The following is a 21,640-nucleotide window of genomic DNA, read 5'->3' as shown; positions in this document are numbered from 1 at the left end:
TATTCAGTGAGAAAGAAAACTGGATAATATTTTGAAAACTTGATCTTCAAGTTCATTTGCTACCATAGAGACAATTTGACTCATATGAACTTTATTCTGGAGAAACAATAACTGATTGAATTGTTAATTAATGGGATTGTTATAGTGATTTGCATAAGCTTCATTGTTATTTATAATTTTTTTTTGAAATGTGAAATTAAGTTGATTAGTTACCCTAGGCTAAAAGAATATTAGAAAAGAATGAAATGATCTCTGTGTGTGTTTGGGTCCTCAAAGCATCCTAAGCTTTGAAAAGAGAACTAAGGGATTCTTTCAAAGTCAAGCCCCTTCTTTGTGTCCTTTCTCTGGACATGTCAGTAGAAGAACCCCGGAAGGCCCTGAAGAACCCTTACAGCAGAACGTAGGGTCTGTGGAATGGGAAGAGTTCAGTGCCCCCTCCTATTCTTTGAGGACAATAGCCCTTAGTAACTGGGGAAATTCAGAGTTCAGGAGAGTAAGATCTGGTAGTCACACCACTGAAGAAATCCACGCCAGCACTCCCACCCCAAGGCATGCCTGAAGGACAGAATGATGCTGAGGCGCTTCACTCCTGCACTGCATTTCTTGAAGGGCCAGATGGTAAATAATTTGAGGTGCCAGAGACTGTGTTTTCTCTATCACAACTGCAATGCCCGTAGAGAATATGTGGATGAATAGCTGTGGCAGTATTTCAGAATATACAGTATAACAACAACAACAAAAAACAAAAACAAAGGGGACATCTGTAGTACTTTCAACAATAAAGATAAATTTTAAAAACAGACTATCTAGATAGTATATACGATAATAGGTATCCACCCAATAGGCCATGGTTTTCTAATACCTAATCTATAACTTTAAGCTCACTGTTTAATTCAATCGAATATAAACCTATATGTAAATAAATATATACTATCTATAAAGATAGTATGTATTTATACATATATACAGGTATTATGTAGAGTGATATATCTATCTATCTATCTATCTATCTATCTATCTATCTATCTATCTATCTATCTGTCTATCTATCTATCTCCTAGGGCAACCAACTAAATGAATGTGTGTGTGTGTGTGTGTGTGTGTGTATATAAATATATAAATGAGTGAGAGAGAGATCTTGAAGGAGAAAGTGCATTCATTTACATTCTAGTACAGGCACCTCATTATTGTGGAGAGTCTACTGTGTATATTACTAATAGAGGACAGTTGTAAGCTTAAGAAATGCTGAATGGGCTACTGGTGAGGTCAATTTGTTCTAAAAACAATAACTCTGATCAAGTACATCTGTCTTAAAGTCATGGTTTATATTTTCTTTTTAAAAATATGTTTTAATTGATTTTACAGAGAGGGAAGGAGAGGTGGAGAGAGATAGAAACATCAATGAGACATAATCATTTATGGCTGCCTCCTGCACACCCCCTACAAGGGACTGAGCCTGTAACTGGCAACTGGGTCATGTGCCCTAACTTTGAATTAAAGCATGATCTCCTGGTCAACGCTCAACCACTGAGCGACACCAGCCAGGCTTTCTTTTCTAATTAAAGATCATGTGACCTTAGACAAATTACTTAGTCTTTATAAATTTTGATTTTCCAATGTGCAAATCATCTACCTAAATTTCAAGATTATTTGAGGATATACTGTGAAAGTATATGCCTAAGACAACAGTAAAGAATTTCTAAATGAAGCTAGTGGATAATGCTTTTGAAAAAGACAATCAGGTAAATCATTATTGTGGGTGTGGTATTATTTTCTGATACGTTCTGATAAAGGAAATGCTTCTATAATTCCTCATAACAATCCTATCTCCACTTCATCTTATTTTATATATGCCTGTTTTTGCTTTCCCCTTCATTGTATTCTTACATATGGCAATTATAGCTGCTCCAGGTGACCCAGTAATTAGATATCTCTAATATAATTTTAAGGATTTATTTTGACATTTAAAAATATAAACCTAGTTAAGATTATAAGTCACTTCCCATTCTGTCTAAAGCAGGGTATTTCTGGCTGGCTATAGTTAACAGTACTGTATTGTGTATTTGAAGTTGCTAAGAAAGTTTATTTTTAAAATTCTCACCACAACAAAACCCAACAACAAAAAACAACACAAAAACAAACAAACAAACAAAACACAAAAAACTCTGTGAGGTGTGGTATGTATATATTTTGAACTATGTATACCCTGTACACTTTAGATTTACAGTGTTTTATGTCAATTATCTTATACTAGAGGCCCAATGCACTGCCTTCTCTCTTTGCCGGAGCCTCCTTTCTGCCTGCTCAATTGCCCAGAGGCCCAGAACTGCCGGGGCAGTGTGGAACACCTGTGTGGTTGCCATGGCAACAACACAAGTGTCCCACCCTTACCCGTGGCTGCTTGGCACCTGTATATGCAAATTAACCCACCATCTTTATCGGGTTAATTTGTATACTTACTTCTGATTGGCTGGTGGGTGTCATGAAGGTATGGTCAATTTGCATCTTTCTCTTTTATTTGTGTAGATAATAAAACCCTGATATACAAATCGACTGAAGGGCTGAAGGACCAGTGGCATGACCAGTTGCTATGATGCTCACTGACCACCAGAGGGTAGTCACTCAATGCAGGAGCTTCCCCCTGGTGGTCAGTGCTCTCCCACAGGGGGAGTGCTGCTGAGCCGGAAGCCAGGCTCACAGCTGGTGAGTGCAGTAGTGGTGTCGGGAGTTTCTCTCGCCTCTGCCTCCAAGGAACAGCAAGCCAAGCCGAAAGGAGCAGCAAGCAGGCAGTTAGTAAGGAGCAAGGGGTCCCAGACTGTGAGAGGGAGCAGGCCGGCTGAAGAGACCCCCCCGCCCAGTGCATGAATTTCATGCACCAGGTCTCTAGTCTATAATAATTAAAGCATAATATGTTAATTAGACTGGACATCCTTCCAAATGACCTTCCAAATGAAGCAGGGCCTGTGAGGGAAGCCTGGGTCCCATGTTCCTACCAGAGGCCATAGATAAGCCGTGTCCTGGGTGCCATAAGGAAGCTGACAGACAGGGGAAGGAAGGCCTCCTACTCTTGCACAAATTTTGGGCATTGGGCCTCTAGTCTATATACTAAAAGCCTAAGTGGCTGTTATGGTTGAACAACTGGAATGAATGGTTGATAGGATGCACACTGGTCATCAGGGGGCAGACACTCAATGCAGGAGTCGCCCCCTGATGGTCAGTGCTCTCCCACCTGGGGCAGTTCCACTCAGCAGGAAATCTGGCTCACAGCTAGCGATTGCAGCTACCACAGCCTTGGGAACCTCTCCCGACTCTGTAATCATAAACCTAGTTATTATAAGTCACTTCCCATTCTGTCTAAAGCAGGGTATTTCTGGCTGGCTATAGTTAACAGTACTGTATTGTGTATTTGAAGTTGCTAAGAAAGTTTATTTTAAAAATTCTCACCACAAAACAAAAACAAACAAAAAAAAAACTGTGAGGTGTGGTATGTATATATTTCGAACTATATATACCCTGTACACTTTAGATTTACACAGTTTTATATGTCAATTATCTTATACTAGAGGCCTGATACACTGCTGTCACTCTGGGCCGGAGCCTCCTTTCTGCCTGCTCACACTGGCACAGCGGGCTGGTATGAGTGTGAGAGGTGAAAGGCCCAGCCCTAATTTGGGATCCTCCCTGGCCACCTGCCACTTGGCACACTCCTGCATCCCTTAGGGGACATTTGACTGCCAGCAATGAATATATATATAAAAATGGATGAATAAACCAAAAAAGGAAACATAAAATTGTTTCCCTGAATAAAATGAAAGTTAAACAGTTTTTTTTAAAAAAGAGACCAAATCAAAGTTTGGTGATTTTCAGGCTTCAGCCATTCAGGGTAACTCTCTGAAGTGTGTACAACTGATATTCCTATTTGGTAAGGTAAGATTGTTATTGCAGTAGGGCTAATGGTGTTTATTTCTAACACAATTCCTTTGATTTAAATCCACATACATTTCAGTGATGGTTCAGCTTGGTTAGTCGTGCAAATTAAAGTGTTACTGGAGCTGATCTCCCCAAAGAGAAGTGTTCCTCAGGAAGAAAAATGGTCAGGATCCAGGGCAACTAGTGTATTCACCCAGGAAATATCAGCTGTCCTCTCGGAATGTGGCACAGATACTGATGGATTGATTTAATATTTCTTTGAAGCTTTCAATTTTTTAGGCCTCAGAGAGAATTTTCAAAAGACCAGCAGCCACCCGTCCCCCCAGCCTCATTTTAGAAATTCATATACAAAGATGAAAAGAGCAGATGGGTAGGAAAGCCTTTCTGCACACATGCGTGCAATACACACACACACACACACACACACACACACACACACACACAGCAATTAGCATATGTCTTCCAAATTAATGTTGTTTGCAAAATTTCATATTCAAATTCAGGAAATTCTGAATTTCTTTACAAGAACTTGTATCTTCTCTGAATTCCTGATTAATTATTTGTATTGGCCTGTAGCTGATTTGAATATATTTCTTATTAGTTTCTCATGGACAAAAACCAGGAAGTTAAGCTTCAGAGAATATATTGAATTTTATTCTGTGTTTGACTCTTGAAAACATTTAGTGTCAGCAAAATAATTAAAATGAACTAGTTACTATTTCAACTGCTTAAAAATGTTTCAACTAGTTTACAATAAAAGCTCATTACAGTAAAACTGTAAATAATTAGCAAAAGCATAAGTTTATTCCTGAGCTTCCCAGAAGCCTATTTGTACAGTACTTTTATTTACTTGAAGGGGTAAATAGATTTTTCTCTGACCCTAATACTTAAAAGGCTATTGAAACAAGATATTTTATTTACATGAGGAATTTTGAGAACATATAAAAGCTAGCGAGAATAAAAATGCTAAATAATTTCTGCTAGTACATACAATCAAAATAAATACCAGGAGGTCACATTTCAATTCCTATTCAGGGTACATCCTTGGGTTGTGGGCTTGAACTCCAGTGTGCAGTAGGCAGCAGGTCAATGATTTTCTCTCATCATTGATGTTTCTATATCTCTCTCCCTCTCCTTTCCTCTCTGAAATCAATAAAAATGCACTTAAAAATGGGTGAAGTTAGTAAGATAGATGATTGCACAATTCTTAAAAGTCAAGGAATAATATTAAAAATGGAGGGAGATATAAATAACGTTGGATATAAATAATATATAAATAAATATATATTGGAAGTACAACTGAACAGGTACATACAAGACCTGTCAAAAAAAAAAAAAAAAAAAAGCAATACTGAAGACTCAGGCTGATATTTCCAACAGTACTCAAACAAAATCCCATGACCATTAATGTAGCAGCTGCAAATTTATATAATCAGTAGTTTACCTCTGAATTGATGATTCCAGATATGGATATCTAGAGTATTTAGTTGTTTATTTCAAGAGTTAGGAGCTGCAATTGAGCATCGTGGGGATAAAGGGGCAAATCATGTCCCTTGGTTCTATTGGCAAACTCAGAAAACTATGCCTACTGTCCTGGCCGGCTTGGTTCAGTGGATAGAGCATCGAAGGTCCCAGGTTCGATTTCGGCCAAGGGCACATGCCTGGATTTCAGACTCAATCCCCAGTAGGGGGCATGCAGGAGGCAACCTATCAATGATTCTCTCTCATCATTAATGTTTCTATATACCTCTTCCTCTTTCCTCCTCTCTGAAATCAATAAATAAATATATTATAAAAAAAGAAAAGAAAAGAAAACTGTGCCTACCAACTACCAGACCATCTACCTCTGAGGCTGCCAAATAGTAGGGATATTAAAGGACCAGTTAGTTGAATAAAGAATAAATGTCCCAGAATTATGTTGCCTTGGGCAAGAAAAAATTACTCATTTTAGTTTGTTAAAAATAACTTTGAAGAGATAGAATTTTTTAGTCTACGGCCATACCACCCTGAAAGCGCCCAATCTCGTCTGATCTCGGAAGCTAAGCAGGGTCGGGCCTGGTCAGTACTTGGATGGGAAGAGATAGAATTTTTTAAAATACCAAATGCACATCAGAATCTCCTGGGAGTTGTTTGATTTTGTTTCTTTGTGTGTGTGTGTGTGTGTGTGTGTGTGTGTGTGTGTGTGATGCTGATGCTTGAGTTCACCCAAAAACAATATAAACAGTGCTCCTCAGTGAGGCATGTATCTCAGTTTTAAAGATTCCAGTTGATTTTTTATCATAATCAAAATTGGGATTTACCATTATAAACCACTATAAATATAAAGGAGAGTTTATACATGGTGTAATCCAATATATACTAAATGAGAATATATATTTTACTAAAAAAACAGTTTGGGTCTTTATCACCTGATTTAAAATTTGCAGGAGAGTTTGCATAAGAATCATCATACTCTTGTCTTCTAGCACATCCCCCCTAATATAGGACTTTCATCATTGATATCAGGTGGTAAATAGACACATCATTAATTTAAAGTTAATGTAGTATGAAAAGTCATGCTATCCTTAATGATTTTTCAATCCTCTGATTGATGTAGGAAGAATGGTTAAATATATTACTAGGACATATTTAACAACCCTAAGACACTCCATTACTGAGGAAAATGGGAGAGTAGAGGTGTGGGGGATAGGGAACTCAAACTATAATTTGGTGGGTAGTAATGTTTAATTATAATTAGACAGTATTGTTTTAGTTTTATTGTATGTATTTTTAGAATTGCATTCTATTTCTTCTGATACTGGATTTTCCTTTATGCTAATGAGTCAGTTTAAAGAACAGTTCAAAATAAATAACAGTAGAACTTGTATTCAAATAAGGATAAATGAAAACATTAATCTCAGTCCAGATTTGTAAAAAGGAGAGAGAGAGAGAGAGAGAGAGAGAGAGAGAGAGAGAGAGAGAGAGAGAGAAACTGAGGCAAAATTATCAAAATTATATATTCTGATTTCTAATTAGGTATGAAACCCATGGAAAAGCAGTAGTGAGGGTAAAGGAGAATATACAAAAAAGAAGGGAAAGAATATGTGAAGAAGTAGGCTACAGAAATGGCAACTTCTTGGTATCATGTGCTTCATCTCCTAGGTCTTCTTCAGAGAAACCACACCAATTACACGCTGGACAGCTTGAAGTCAAGAGTGGGGAGGAAAGGGGACAAATGTTTCTGCTGGCTTTTTTCTCTTGGTCAGAAATTTGATTCATGAGTCATTAATTTTCCATTTTCTTGGGGAGTTTTCCAAGGCTCCAGGCACAGGCCAGATGTACGGGTCCTGTGCCCACATGAATGTTCATCATATTAACTGTTGCAAAAAAAAATGGTCACAGGTTCTAGAGCCAATCGTGGCCAAGTGTACCTGAGGTGTTATGTAAATGATGTCTAATACAACCGTATTCAAGTGATTAAAGATGGGAAAATACTGCCTGACCAAAGGCAGTTCATTCAGGACCAGGAACAGCAACAAATTAGTTTATTCTGATACTTCAAAAAATTTACAATTTTTATAAGAATACTTTGTGTGTTTGAGTTGCTTCATAGAAGGTTTTCAGTAATAGCTGTCATTTAGTGGGTGACAGTTTTAATCTGCATTTAAATAATTATCACTGAAGCAGCTATTATAATTTCAATTTGCCACTGAAGTATTTGAGGTGCTGAAAAATTAGCTAGCCTGAGGTCAAAAATCAAACCATGTTCATAAAACACAAAGGCCAAAGTTCTTTCATCTGCAGTGTCTTCCTATCAGTACATGATCTTTACTAAAAATAAATGTCCATGAATATTTGCTGCCTTTCGCCCAAAGTTTGTCATCAGGGAATCATTGACATTTTGCAGTGTAGTTTAAATGGTTTCATTTTATTTGGGCCGGGAGTGTATTGCCTAACAAACTTCAAAGTGCATTCAGACAAACTGAGGGTCATGTTAAAATTCATGTTCCAATTTAGGTCTTATTTGGAGCCACCGATTATTTCTAAAAAGCTCCCATACTTTTAATAGCAATGGTGTAAATACCGTCACCACAAATTGTTTGACTGAATTATATTTACCTGTAATATATAATACAAGTAGTAAGGTGGTCCTCAAACATTCAGTGGCAGAGTTCCTGGAAACGTATTAAAATTCTTAAATCCTAGAATTTCTGGAGGGGGGCAGGTAGGGGATGGCCCTGGAGAAATGAACAATAGGGTTTGACAACAAACACACATATGTTATCAAACAGGCACAGCTTTATGAGGCAGACTTAGTGAACGCAGCAATTTTTACCTAGCTCAATAAACATTTATTGAATGAAAAATAAAGTCTTAATTATTAATGATCAGTATGGCACAATGCCATGGTAAAATACTTCCCCCTTTACACTAGTGAAAATTATTGAAGTTTGAAGACTAAAGTATTGAAAAGTGATTTACTCAAGAAAAACCCTATGTACTCTTATAAGTGCCACTCTGAAAATATTAAAATAGGGAAACTACCAATTGTTGATATACTAGTATATAAAAGCCCAGCGACCAGAACTGTGGAAAGACCAGACTGACCAGTGGCTCTGAGGCACACTGTGGTAGCCAACCAGCCTGATCCAGGCCCTGCGCAGCCCCTGATCGGCCCCCAACACCACGATAGGGGGTGAAGCCAGCTGGCCAACCTCCCGCGGCCCCTTCCCCCTGCTAGCCCAGCCTCCACTGGGGCAGGCTGGCTGGACCCAATCCATGTACAAATTCATGCACCAGGTATCTAGTTAAATATAAAATACATTTAATTCATATTACTATAGTTGAAGTTTATTATTGTTTTGCTTATGGGGAAATAAAAGAAGAAAATGCTTAAGTAAGCAAACAAATCGTCATTATAAAGGCATAATATTTAAGACTTGTTTACTTTTTAAATTATGTGAAAAAAATGCTACATAAAAGGTTAAAACTTTTAATAATGTTACATCAGTTTAAGTGCCAAAGTCATTTAGAAAATTATGCCAAAGCAGCTTTCAATTCTGACCAGATCTTCCCACTGTGGTTTCTTATATCAAAGTTAAATATCGGAAGTAGATAAAAGCAATGATGCAAGTTTGTGTCTGTAACTCAGCTCCCAGAGGCTTCAACCTGCTGATACTCTGTTGTAATAAATTATGCAACCAGTGTGGTTTGTGTGATTTATGATTGCAGTAGACCATGAGCATGGTGACTGACATAAGCACGTGTCCCATAGATAGCTAGGCTGCACGATGTTCTATTTCTCTTTTTCCCTTTCAAGTGCTTAGTTCAGAAAATATGAAAAGAAAAAAACCCCCACAAAATTGACAAATACAGGAGGCTGTTTCTGAAGCAGCCCTCTGCACAGACTCTTGAAGTAATAGTTTTAAATTGAGAAGTCCCGGTGCTCTTCTTGCTTCCAGTCCTCCCAAAGGACTGTTTAAAAAGATTTTAACAAAATACATTAACTCATATAAATTAGGTTTTGTGAATTCAGGATATAGTTTTGTTATTTTTACTTGCCTAAATACATAATAGACTTAATATGCATTTCCTCATTCTTTCTCTGAGCTATTATAGCTATCATAAAAATTGAATTCCAGACATTGAAAATCAAAGTAATTACCTAACTGGTTGTTACATCCCTGCTTTAAAAAGGAAAGCATTAATTCTGTCATGAGTTCAATCATATTTTTTAAGGATTTATGCTGAGGTGTAAATTGTCTCTTTTGGAAGCAAAAGAGTCAGTTGAGTAAATAATATAATTGAAATACAACTATTGTAATAAATGCCTGTGTAAAGCTTAGCTGGCTAACCCACTGTCAGTCTCCCCATCGATAGCTCTCTTCTTACACCTATTATATTATGGAACCAGGCTATTATAATGCAAAATGCCATAAACATTTGAACTAAACAATAAGCAGAGATGATGCAATAGGCATGATAGTTACGGCTTCCTCAGGGAATTTCTGGGGCAGGAAGTGGGAAGGGTTTGTTTAATGGAGAATGTATAATCTTAGAAGCTGACCTTAGTATATACATGGTGAAAAATGGTTCTGAACATTTGACCTCAAGAGTGATGGATTCTGACAGTCTGGTATCTTCAGATGCCATGGTTATGTTTTATGAAACTACACTCACGCAAGTCTGAGTAGCCACCATCTGGAAATGGAACATTTTCTGATAACAATGTGGGTTGGCTTGCATGCTTCCTTAGTTTATTTCTCTGTTTTGTATCTTCACAAAGAAAGTAACAGTTTTCCCAAAGGGAGTAGGAAATAGAGTCAATGCATTTTATGGAAAACTTACAATGCAATTGTTGTAGGGAACAAAGTATAGCGTTTGAAATTGTACCCTAACATATGAGCTAGAGCTATCAGCCAAATACTCAAGTGACCACAGACATGGTTTCAGTGGCTTTTAAATCTTTAATTATAAGATGATGAAGCATTTTTCTGGCTCATCTGCAGCATCAAAAATATGGAGACTGGGAAGTTTATACATACTGGTAGTTTAGCAGAAAGGCTGTATTTTGAAAGATTAATAGTACCGAGATAAAATATTATTAATTCTTATGATGCCTTGTCTCATGTCCCCTTCCTGCTATGCTGAACCTACTCTTCCATTATTTTTAATATTTTCTTGGGCTTATTTTTTTACCTTTACTGTTTCCTTTCTTTTCTGCTTGATATCCCACACAGGATATTGAAAGTAACCAATTATGAAATATTTGGAACTAAACATAAGGCATACTTGAATGTGAGAAGTTATGGCATGGTTAACATAAATGTAGTTAATCTATTGGAAAACATACCTTATCCGAATCAAATATACAAAATCATTAAACATGCACACACACACAAACATGGATGCATTACTTTACTTATCATGTCCATATGGACTCCTCACATCTGAGAATTTAGGATGACATTATAAGGCTTTATATCTGCTTATAGGAGTTAGCATTTAGCTTGGATAATATAGCTTGTTAGAGTTAGAATGGTTCTTAGAGATTATCAGACAAGTTCTGTCACTTAAGAGATTCATAATTTGCTTATAGTTGCAGAGCTAGTACCTACCTGTATTCCCCTGAAATCTATATTCTTAGTTTTGGTCCTTTTTTCCTTGTCAGGATCAGTAATGTTCTATGTTATAAAAATGTCCCAGGGCCAAATATATGACTTATCCATCCATAGTTAAGCATCAGGGCTAAGGTGAAAAGCTGAAGGTTAAATTACAAGGTGTAACACTGATCATTTGCCACAGTTATTTAGAGAAAGTTGTATTTTATTTATGTAAAAGCTACTATCTAATCATCTATAAATGTTAATTTTTTCTTTATTATATATCTAACACCTCAAAATATGTTCATTAAGAAATATTGCTTATTTAATTATTTTTTTCAAGGATTTAAGACTGGTGTTAACATTTGGATAATATTAAAGTCACAGGTTAGTTATCCAAACTCAGTTAAAGAAAGAAAATTTTATTGTCTAAATGTTACAAAAATCAGCCAAAAGGTGATTTATATGCTGAACTGTTCAGAGCATGTCCTTGAACAACTGTAACTGCTTACTTTTTGTCATTTTTCTGGCAGCTTCCAAATAGTAATGCTTAATGACTCAACTTAAATTAACTAAAATGAAACCTTATGGAAAAGCATAATACCTGCCTGGTACAGGGAGCTGATTATATTGCCTTCATTTACACCAGAGTTATTCAGAATTCACTGACACCCCCTCATTGCTAAGTTTTGTTGCCTTTCTCCTAAGCAATTGGAAAAAGGTGTCCTTTTGTGCAGATGTGCATGCAATTTATGCCAAATTGAGGATAGTGGTCAAAATGCTGCTGCCTGCTCATGGAAACAGCCAAACAAAGCTTAAACAACGAATCAAAGTGCAGACTTTGAGGATATATAATAGTGTTACTTCAAACAGTGTTTCTCCAAATATTTATCTGTCAATTGAATTTTATGAAATAGCTTAAATGCAGGGCAAATGACACTAATGAAGAACAAATAATGATTTGCACAAGCTAAAATAGGAGAGCATGGCATTTGATAAAATATTTGAATGTTACTCTAGTCCCCCTTTATTTTCAGTTTCAGTTACTGCAGTAAACCACAGCCTGAAAATGGAAAATTCCAGTAATAAACAATCCATAGGTTTTAAATAGTGTGCCATCATGAATAGCATTATTAAATCTCATGCCATCTCGCTTTGTCCCTTTGTCCAGTCTGTCCATTCCATGTAAGCTCTGACTATTAGTCACTTGGTAGCCTTCTGATCAGATTGACTACCACAGAACCACAAGGCTTGTGTTCTAATCCCCTTATTTTATTGTTATAATTTACTACTTTATTATTAGTTATTCTTGTTAATCTCTTGCTGTGCCCATTTTACAAATTAAACTTTATAATATGTATGTATGTATGTATGTATGTATGTATGTATAGAAATAATACATAGGCTATGTAAGGTTTGGTACAATCTTGGGTTCCAAGGTTTACAGTGGGAGCTTTGGATCCTATCTGCCTGCATATAAGGAGAGACTAATGTATATACATTTAAAATCCTTAATTAAATCAATGACAGGACAGGAGATTAAAAGTGTCAGAATTTGAAATATAGACAAATGCATATTAACACATAGAGAATAAAGCATTGCATTTTAGAATAACTATAAAAATGGTAATCACTCCCTTCATCGCCACATTTTTCTTCTTTTCTATTATAAAAGATCTCATTTATGGGCCATAAGAGGCAGTTGTAGTAAATCTATTTAAAATGTGCAACTTAATTATTATTTTTTCTCTAATCTGTCCTTGGGCTAAATACTTTGAATTGTGAGAATTTGTTAGGCCAAAAGCCTGAGTTGAAATGTCTGCTTGAAAAATCATAGCAGTAAGAACTTTTCAACTGGGCTATCATTTGAATAGCCCCGTTGGTTAATAAGATGGCCTTTCAACAGCACACTGACTTGGAAGTCGTTGATGTATTGGTTTCATTTGGATTCCTGTTGTCTTTTGATTTCTTAAAGATGACTTTGCCATGATTGAGAGACCTGCCTCTCATTTTCTACCCTTTCTTCCAGGGAGTGGTCATCATCAAATCTAAAAATACCCAACTTGGGAAAGAATAAGAACTCAGTATATTTTATGATTTTTATTAGGTATTTGAACAAATATGGTGCAAGTATATTTTTCTTCAATTTACAGATTTTAGGTAATTTGTGCTTATTGTTATTGTTCTTTTGTAAAACCTTAAATCTTCTATTTTCATGCAAAATACTACATAATTTTTTGGATCATAAACACTGAGAAATAGTCCTCACTCTGAGTGGTCTGGTTCAGGTGGTTGGGCATCTTTGCATTCACCAGAGGTTGCTGGTTCTATTCCTCAGCAAGGGTACATGCCTGGGTTAAAAGGCTTGATCTCTAGTAGGGGCCATGCAGGAAGTGGTTGATCAATGTTACACTCTTGCACTGATATTTTTCTCTCTCTCTCTCATTTTATCTATAAAAATCAAACTATTCATTTAAAATATTTTCTTAGTGAAGACACTAAGATCATTATATCCTTAAAAATATGTTTTTTATTGATTTCAGAGACAGGAAGGGAGAGAGAGAGAATGCATCAATGACAAGAGAGAATCATTGATGGGCTGCCTCCTGCACATCCCATACTGAGGACTGAGCCTGCAACCTTGGCTTATGCCCTGACCAATAATGGAACCCTGGTCAAAGGTAATCAAAACAGCATTGTATTGACAGAAAAAGAGGCACAAAGACCAATGGAACAAAACTTAGAGCTCAGAAATAAACTCACATGTGTACAGGCAAATAATTTTTGACAAAGGAGCCAAAACCATACAATGGAGAAAAGGAAGCCTCTTCAATAAATGGTGGTGGCATAATTGGGATATTCTTAAGTATTCTTAAATTAAATATTTCTTAGTTTTAAGTTGCAAAAGAATAAAACTAGATTGATGTTTGTCCCGGTATACAAAAATTATCTTAAAATGGATCAAAGCCCTAAACATACATTCTGAAACAAAAATCACATAGAAGAAAACATAGGTACTAAACCTATGGATCTTGGTCTTAGAGGAGATTTTTTGAATTTTACCCCAAAGGCAAGGGAAGTAAAGGTAAAAACAAGTGAATGGGACTATATCAAATTAAAAAGCTCTGTACAGCCAAAAAAACTGCCAACAAAACTAAAAGGCAACCAAGCAAAGGAGAGATGACATTTGCAAACAACAGCTCTGACAAGGGGTTAATATCCTAAATCTATAAATAACGTATACAACTTAATACCAAACCAACAATTCAACTAAAAAATGGAAAGAAGACCTGAACAGGCACTTGTTCCAAGAAGACATACAAATGGCCAACAGAAATATGAACAGATGCTCAACTTCACTAGCAAATAAAAACTAATTCATAATTTAATGTTATAACTTTAATAACTATAATCATATATGAACATAAGGCACAATGTCAGAACCTTGCTCAAATCCCATCCAGGAGTGGCTATAACACTTCAGATATAGGACAATTTATTTTTCTTCTCCTCAGTCTTCTGAGCGACCCAAGGAAATACTCTATCAACCTTCTTTCCTTGAAAAAGGAGCAAAGCTAAATCATTTAACTTCACTTTCCCATGTTACAGATTCGGAGACTGAGTCTCAAAAAATCAAAAATCTTATCCAAGGAAAAACAAAGAATAGGGTTCTTTTTACTACTTCTCTCAGGCATATCCCCCAGACCTTTTCTGAACCCTCCTTCACCTGTTCTTTCTCTTAGGAGGCTTACCAGTGTGTTCAAGTGACTCTGACTCTTGGTTGAGTTTGGTCAGTTAAGAGATCAGAAGGAGAGAGTGTAGAATCAAAGTAATTCATCATTTTATCTTCCTCTCTGAAGGGTTTCTCTCTCTAAATAAGGCCGTAACTCCTCTCACATATTAGAGAATCTTTTATTTTTTTTATTTTTTTTTAATTTTTTAATTTTTTAATTTTTTTATTTTTTTAATATATTTTATTGATTTTTTTTTACCCCCTCCCTCCCTCCCACACATCCCCTCCCTCCCCAGAGTTTTGTGTCCATTGGTTGCACTTATATGCATGTATACAAGTCCTTCGGTTGATCTATTATCTCCCCCAGATCTTCCTCCCCTCCCCGCTGTAATTTGACAGTCTACTTGTTGATATACTGTCTCTATATCTATCTTATGGTTCATCAGTTTATAATGTTCTTTATTATCCACAAATGAGTGAGGTCATGTGGTGTTTCTCTTTCATTGACTGGCTTATTTCACTCAGCATGATGTTCTCCAATTCCATCCAGGATGCTGCAAATGATGAGAAATCCTTCTTTTTTATGGCAGCATAGTATTCCATTGTGTAGATGTACCATAGTTTTTTGATCCAATCATCTGCTGACGGACACTTAGGCTGTTTCCAAATTCTGGCTATTGTAGATTGTGCTGCTATGAACATAGGGGTGCATATATCCTTTCTGATTGGTGTTTCTAGTTTCTTGGGATATATTCCTAGAGAATCTTTTAGATAATTGTTGTGCATGTGTTCTTTTCGCATGCTGCTGGATACTCATGACATTGAGACTTTTTTTCATTTGTTCTGCAAGCTCACTCAGGCAAGTTAAATATTGCTTTCTGTTCTTAAGTTAAAATTTCTGAGTTTTAAGTTGCTGATACACCACCACACAACCGTTTTTCTCTAAGGCACAAAGCAACTGTGCTTGTGCTTTTGCAATCTGTAACATTTTGTCATGCCCATCCATGGCAAGTGCCAAGTTGTCATTTCTTATAATGACCGTTTATGATCTTGTCAGTGAGGCAGTCATCTGGGGTGTTCGGGAAGCCTCCTGTTTGCTTGAATTTTAAATTGTTTGATTTTGCATTGAGCATCTGGGCATTGGAAATATGTTGTTTGATTTATAAAGCCGGGTATTTTTGTATTCCCTGACCAGTTCCAGTACTTCCACCACTAAGCCATCGGTGAAGTTCCAAGGTGAAAGAGTCATATGATTCAAGACTAAATTCTCAACACATAATTTCAAGCCTATGTGGCATCACCAACTTAATTGTCTATCTATGAGGATACACGTGAGATTAAGTGACTGTGTCAAGAAAATGAATTTTCTAAATGAATATGAATTATTATTTTGAAACATGATGCTATTTATAGGTTCCAGGTGAAAGTTCCTCAAAATTATGCCCTAATGGCGCATTATCATAAAACACAATAGAGTGTAATTTATGATGGCAGTTTTCTGCTCTCTAAATAAAGATGCCGATTAGGCTTGTAAAGTGCAGTATTTGTGAACTTATGCTACACATGTTTTAAAATAGAGATGAAAAAAGTATAATTTAATGGGTTTCACTTTTCTGTTTCACATGGAACTCTAACTAGTGGAATGAGATATCTTGGGATCAGTATGATTCTTAGTTGAACCGATTGTACCCTATAAAAGCCTATGCAGCCCTAGCTGGTTTGGCTCAGTGGATAGAGCTTTGGCCTGTGGACCGAAGGATCCTGGGTTCGATCCCGGTCAAGGGCATGTACCACCTCGTTTCAGGATCCTCCCTGGCCAGAGCACTGGTCAGGACATGTGCATGAGGCAACCAATTTATGTGTTTATTTCACATCAATATTTCTCTCTGTCTTTCCCTCTCTCTTCCACTCTCTCTAAAAATCAATGGAAAGATATCAAGTAAGGATTCTTTTTAAAAAGCCTATGCATAATAGTAGACTGAGTTTAATGCTTTTCTGTGTCAGCAGAAGTAGAGAAGTAAACTACTGATCTACAGAAACTTAACTCAGAAGCACACTTGAACTATGAATGCTGCTTGGGCCCTCCTTAGGCCTACTTTGGAGAGCTAACTCAGGACCAACACCAGGTCTCCATCATCTGCGTGAATTCAGAAAACTACTAGGGAATATAAGGGGCTCTGAAATGACATCTTTTGAGAGTAAGCAGCAAATGCATACCTGATAATTGAATGTAACCTATTCGACTATCTGGTGGCACTGAATGCAATATAAGGGGGATGGGGGGAAATCAGTGGCAGTAAAAATACTATTTATTCTGTCTTCTCCCACCCTTCCTCCCACTTGCTACTACTTCACTTCCTTTTACTATTCTTTTCTTCTTGTTCCTAAAACATTACAGTCAGAAGCAGTAACCAGTAGGAGAGGTAGGCTGTGTTGTGTTTACCCCATCTTGGCTGGCACCAAAAATTCTATCAACTTACTTTATTTAAAAAATTATTATTATTTTTTTATTGTTTGAAAGATTACAAATAGTAGTATATATGTCTCCTTTTTTTCTCCCTTGACCTTCCTCCAGCCTCCCATACTTCCCCCCCTCTCCCACATATGCCTTCACCTACCCCCACCCCTGTGTCTTGTATCCATTGGTTATGTTTACATACATGCATATAAGTCCTTCGGTCGATCTCTTACAGACCCACCCCCAACCTCCCCTGCCTTCCTGCTGTAGTTTGACAGTCTGTTCAATGGTTCTTTATCTCTATAACTATTTTCCCCCATTTATTTTCTTTGAAAACTCTTGCAACTTCAGACTAAAAATAAACATATAATAACAAAAAATGTTTGAATCCCAATTTCAGTGTCCAAGAGTTCTGAGACCCAGTTTCAATATCAAATAGTTCCTTATGTGTACATGTCAGCAATAATGTCTGGATAATGGACAAATGGTGGCAATGCAGGTCCTGGGTTTGGTCCTTGGCAACCTGCAGCAACGCACAGCTGCTGACTGCTAGCATGGCCAGGCGTCACTAGCATCTTCCATCTCTGGGCCACCATTGGGCTAGCAGGGCCTGCTGGCTGTGGGAAGGGTCTGGGAGGTTGGCCGGCAAGCTCCATTGGCGATCATGGCCTGGGGCATCTTCCCACTGGTGGTCAGGGCACATCATAGCAACTGGTTGTTCCATCCTGAGGGTCACTTAGTATTTTTTATATATAGATGGATGTTAGATCCTATAAAATAATTTATCTGCCTTTATTGTGATATTCATATGAGATTTCCTGTTTTAGCTGTTAAATGGTAAATTTCAGTAATAGACTTTTAAAATGATAACTAAATCTGTATTCCTAAGGTAATTCACACTGCATCATTATGTGTTATTCATTGTATTCTTCTCAAATAATCATTTTTAAAGTTGTATTTTTTTCTTCATTCTTTGTTTTATTTTTCCTTAATTTCTCTTTTACTCTTATTTTTTCCTTTATTTAGATTTTACTTTTATTTTAGTGTCTTAGAGTGAAATCTGAAGTCATTGATTTTTTTTTCATCTCTTCTTGCATATTAGCTTAGTAGTAAATAGAGATATACTAAAAATATTCAGTAAACACATTGCAAAAGGTAAGGATAGCCGAAACCGATTTGGCTCAGTGAATAGAGTGTCGGCCTGTGGACTGAAAGGTCCCAGGTTCAATTCCGGTCAGGGGCATGTACCTTGGTTGCAGGCACATCCCCAGTGCGGAGTTTGCAAGAGGCAGCTGATCGATGATTCTCTGTCATCGATGTTTCTAACTCTCTATCCCTCTCTCTTCCTCTCTGTAAAAAAATCAATAAAATATATATTTTTAAAAAAAGGTAAGGATAATTAAAACATTTAAATAAACTATGAGGAATATTATAATAGTACACGTAGTAAAATGCATTTTTGTCTGATGGTTTCCATTGATTAACTATAACTAATCATAATCCCTTATTTTTGACCCAAAAATAGATCTGGATATAGGAACATGTTTATCCTCATATTACAAATATATATTTTAACTTATTTTAGGTGATTGTAAAATCGGGGCCAGGGACTTTCCTCAGTTTGGCTGTTTATGACAATTACATCTTTTGGTCAGACTGGGGAAGAAGAGCTATCCTGCGTTCCAACAAGTACACAGGAGGAGACACAAAAATCCTCCGCTCTGACATTCCACATCAGCCTATGGGGATCATAGCTGTTGCCAACGACACCAATAGCTGTAAGTTACAAAGAAAGCAAATCTATTTCTTAATTATATACTCTCAAAAATTTCTCTATGTGCTTTTTTTCCCCTACCATAATCCGATTTCATTCTAATGGCACTAAAACAGCTGGAAGTGCTCATGGTGACTTTGCATGAGACTTCCTGCCTCTTAGCTTGTGTCTCTCTAAGTATTTCAGTAATACTTAGTTGGATTTCATTTTGTTAAATTTCCTCAGGATTTGACATTTCAAAATATTGAAATTATTCAAAAGGTGTAAGTTAAAATATCTGTGGCTCTTAATTTATCACCAAAGGAACAATTCATTTTAAATTATTTGTTTCTGGAATTCTATTCCATTCTCTCTCACTCCTCATACCTTTGAACATTCCAATCAACTTGCTTCCCTGTAATAAGCAAGCTTTGCACATGGGCTTAATTTTTTTTTTTTAAATCACTGAAATATCTACAAAATTGCTGTTTGTAGTGTTGGTGTGGTCTCCAGTAGTATGAGTGCATTTGGTGCTATGGCATCCTTGATAAATGTGTTAGATAGCGTCATGATCCCTGTTACATATTTTTTCATGTTAGTATCTTTGAGATATTTGGATTTTCTAAAGTCCTGAATCTTTTTTGTTTGTTTGTTTATAAGATTTTTTAAAGAGATTGAGGCAGTCTAACAGTTAATCTACACCTAGCACAGAATGGGAAATCAATATAACCTTACCAATAAGGCTTCCTCATTACAGGTGAACTTTCTCCGTGTGCATTATTAAATGGAGGTTGCCATGACCTGTGCCTTTTAACTCCCAATGGGAGAGTGAACTGTTCCTGCAGGGGAGATCGGATATTGGTAGATGACAACCGATGTGTGAGTAAGTAAAAAGATTCCGAATGTGATATGACACACTGCTCAAAACAGCGCACATGGACATTGGCATGTTTGACTATGTTCTTGAAGTTTAACTCTCCTCCAATAGACAAGGCCCCATTGACTTACCTGTATATTCTAGGAGAATTCAGCATTCTACTTTGCTATAGCCATATGTGATAGATAATGTTAACCCAAAGAGTCACACATGGTGTCACTGATTGTGGACTGGAAGATTTGGGACTATCTAAAGAAATACCTATACACAGTGATCATATGAAAATGTATGACTTTGAACATTCATCAACAGCAAAATTAGTTAAAGCTGAAATAAATAGGTATGCAGGCTGGTATTGTGGCCTTGTAGTAAAACCACTCACAGCCTGTCCCAGTATGTAAATGAGAGAGAATGGCTCATGTGACTTATTTGTAATCATTTCCAATCTGTCAATTAAGAATGTAGCATTTCAGCCTTGCATGATGTTCATACCTCCCAAAGGCATTAAAATCTGTAATTAGTACCATTACATTATACACTTATTAACAACTAAGTTTAAAAAATTGTTTCTAAAATAAATAAGGGTTTAAGTATTCCAGTGTTGCCATGAAAAATTAGCCAGCAACATAAAACAGGTTAAATCCTCTTTATCGTTGAGATACTGTGTAAGGCAGATGAGAAAGAAGCATCTTACTGGAAACTGACGAACTCACTCTCAGAATGTGTCAATATTTCACATATTTTCTCTAATTATATCCTCATCTCATAGTACTTTTTTATCTTGGAAATTCAGCAGATGTGTCTTCATTATAAAAATAAGATCAGTGGCTATAAGTATTTTTTTTTTAATCTTCATCTTCAGTCTTATAATGGATTTTACCAGAAGGATCCTTTAGCTACTCTTTAATACAAGGACTTGGACATCATTTTGTTTACCTTAGAAATCACTGCACCTAATACAAGAACTTCAACATACCTTCTCACTTTGAAAATTGGTAGCACAACCCAAATGGGTACTTCTTAGCCAAGTAAATAAAATAATAATAAAAAGAAACTGTGCCAAAGCAAGCGAGGGGGAAGATACAATTGTCAGGGAATTTTAACTGAAGATAGCCAATTTCAATAATTCGGGCCACAAATCCCCATATTTCTTCATCAACTATCATTTTCCTGAAATGCTTAGGCAATTGCTTAAACCCTCTCTTTGACGTTGCCTTTGTGGCTTCAGCGGCAATGGGCTGGATCTGATGCCATCTGTAAGCCTGGAGTTTTAGCCATGCATTAGAATCACTGATGTTCCATTCACAGGCCGCCACAGGCCAGTAGTGAAGCAATGCCTTTGGTAATAACAACAAGGCTAATTTGTATACAGCGGATGCTTATCCTTGCTGCAAAATATATTACTAGTAGATACATCTGTCTCTACTAAGCCACCTGTTTCTCCCAGTTGATGGGAGAGCATGAATCAGACAGAAAACTATCCTTTTAAATAAGTGCAGTTTTTCCACATGCAACTGTAAAGTGATGGTGGATTCCACAGAGGTGACAAACCTTTATAAAAGCATCCTGTATCCTTTGGGCATTCATATTGAAATCCTGTGGTTCAACAGAAAGATTGGAAAGTCATTCTTGGCTACTTCTTGTAAAATTCATCTTTGAGAAATTATAATGTTTCTGGCATATCTGTCTTCCTCTGAATTAATTCACCCAGAGCCATCCATGAATGTCAGTGTCAGTATTAAAAGTGGTGAAAGGCCATTTATTAACTCCTCCCTGAGGCAAAGGAGGAAAAATCATCTGTTGTCAG

At 36.6% G+C, this 21,640-nt stretch overlaps 1 protein-coding gene across 1 annotated transcript in view; it reads left to right on the top strand.

Moving 5' to 3' along the window:
- The window catches only part of LRP1B (LDL receptor related protein 1B), a 1,553,318-nt gene that overhangs the window by 1,261,523 nt on the left and 270,155 nt on the right, over nt 1-21,640 (top strand). Inside the window, exons 44-45 of the mRNA XM_084892846.1 lie at nt 18,789-18,981; nt 19,714-19,839. Of these exons, the coding sequence (XP_084748972.1) occupies nt 18,789-18,981; nt 19,714-19,839 (319 nt within the window). The remainder of the gene's footprint in view (nt 1-18,788; nt 18,982-19,713; nt 19,840-21,640) is intronic.

The sequence above is a fragment of the Pipistrellus hanaki genome (genome assembly GCF_964339955.1).
Source record: "Pipistrellus hanaki genome assembly, chromosome: 8".
NCBI lineage: Eukaryota > Metazoa > Chordata > Mammalia > Chiroptera > Vespertilionidae > Pipistrellus > Pipistrellus hanaki.
The sequence above is the reverse complement of the archived record's forward strand: the minus strand, read 5'-3'. Positions and strand labels throughout refer to the sequence as shown.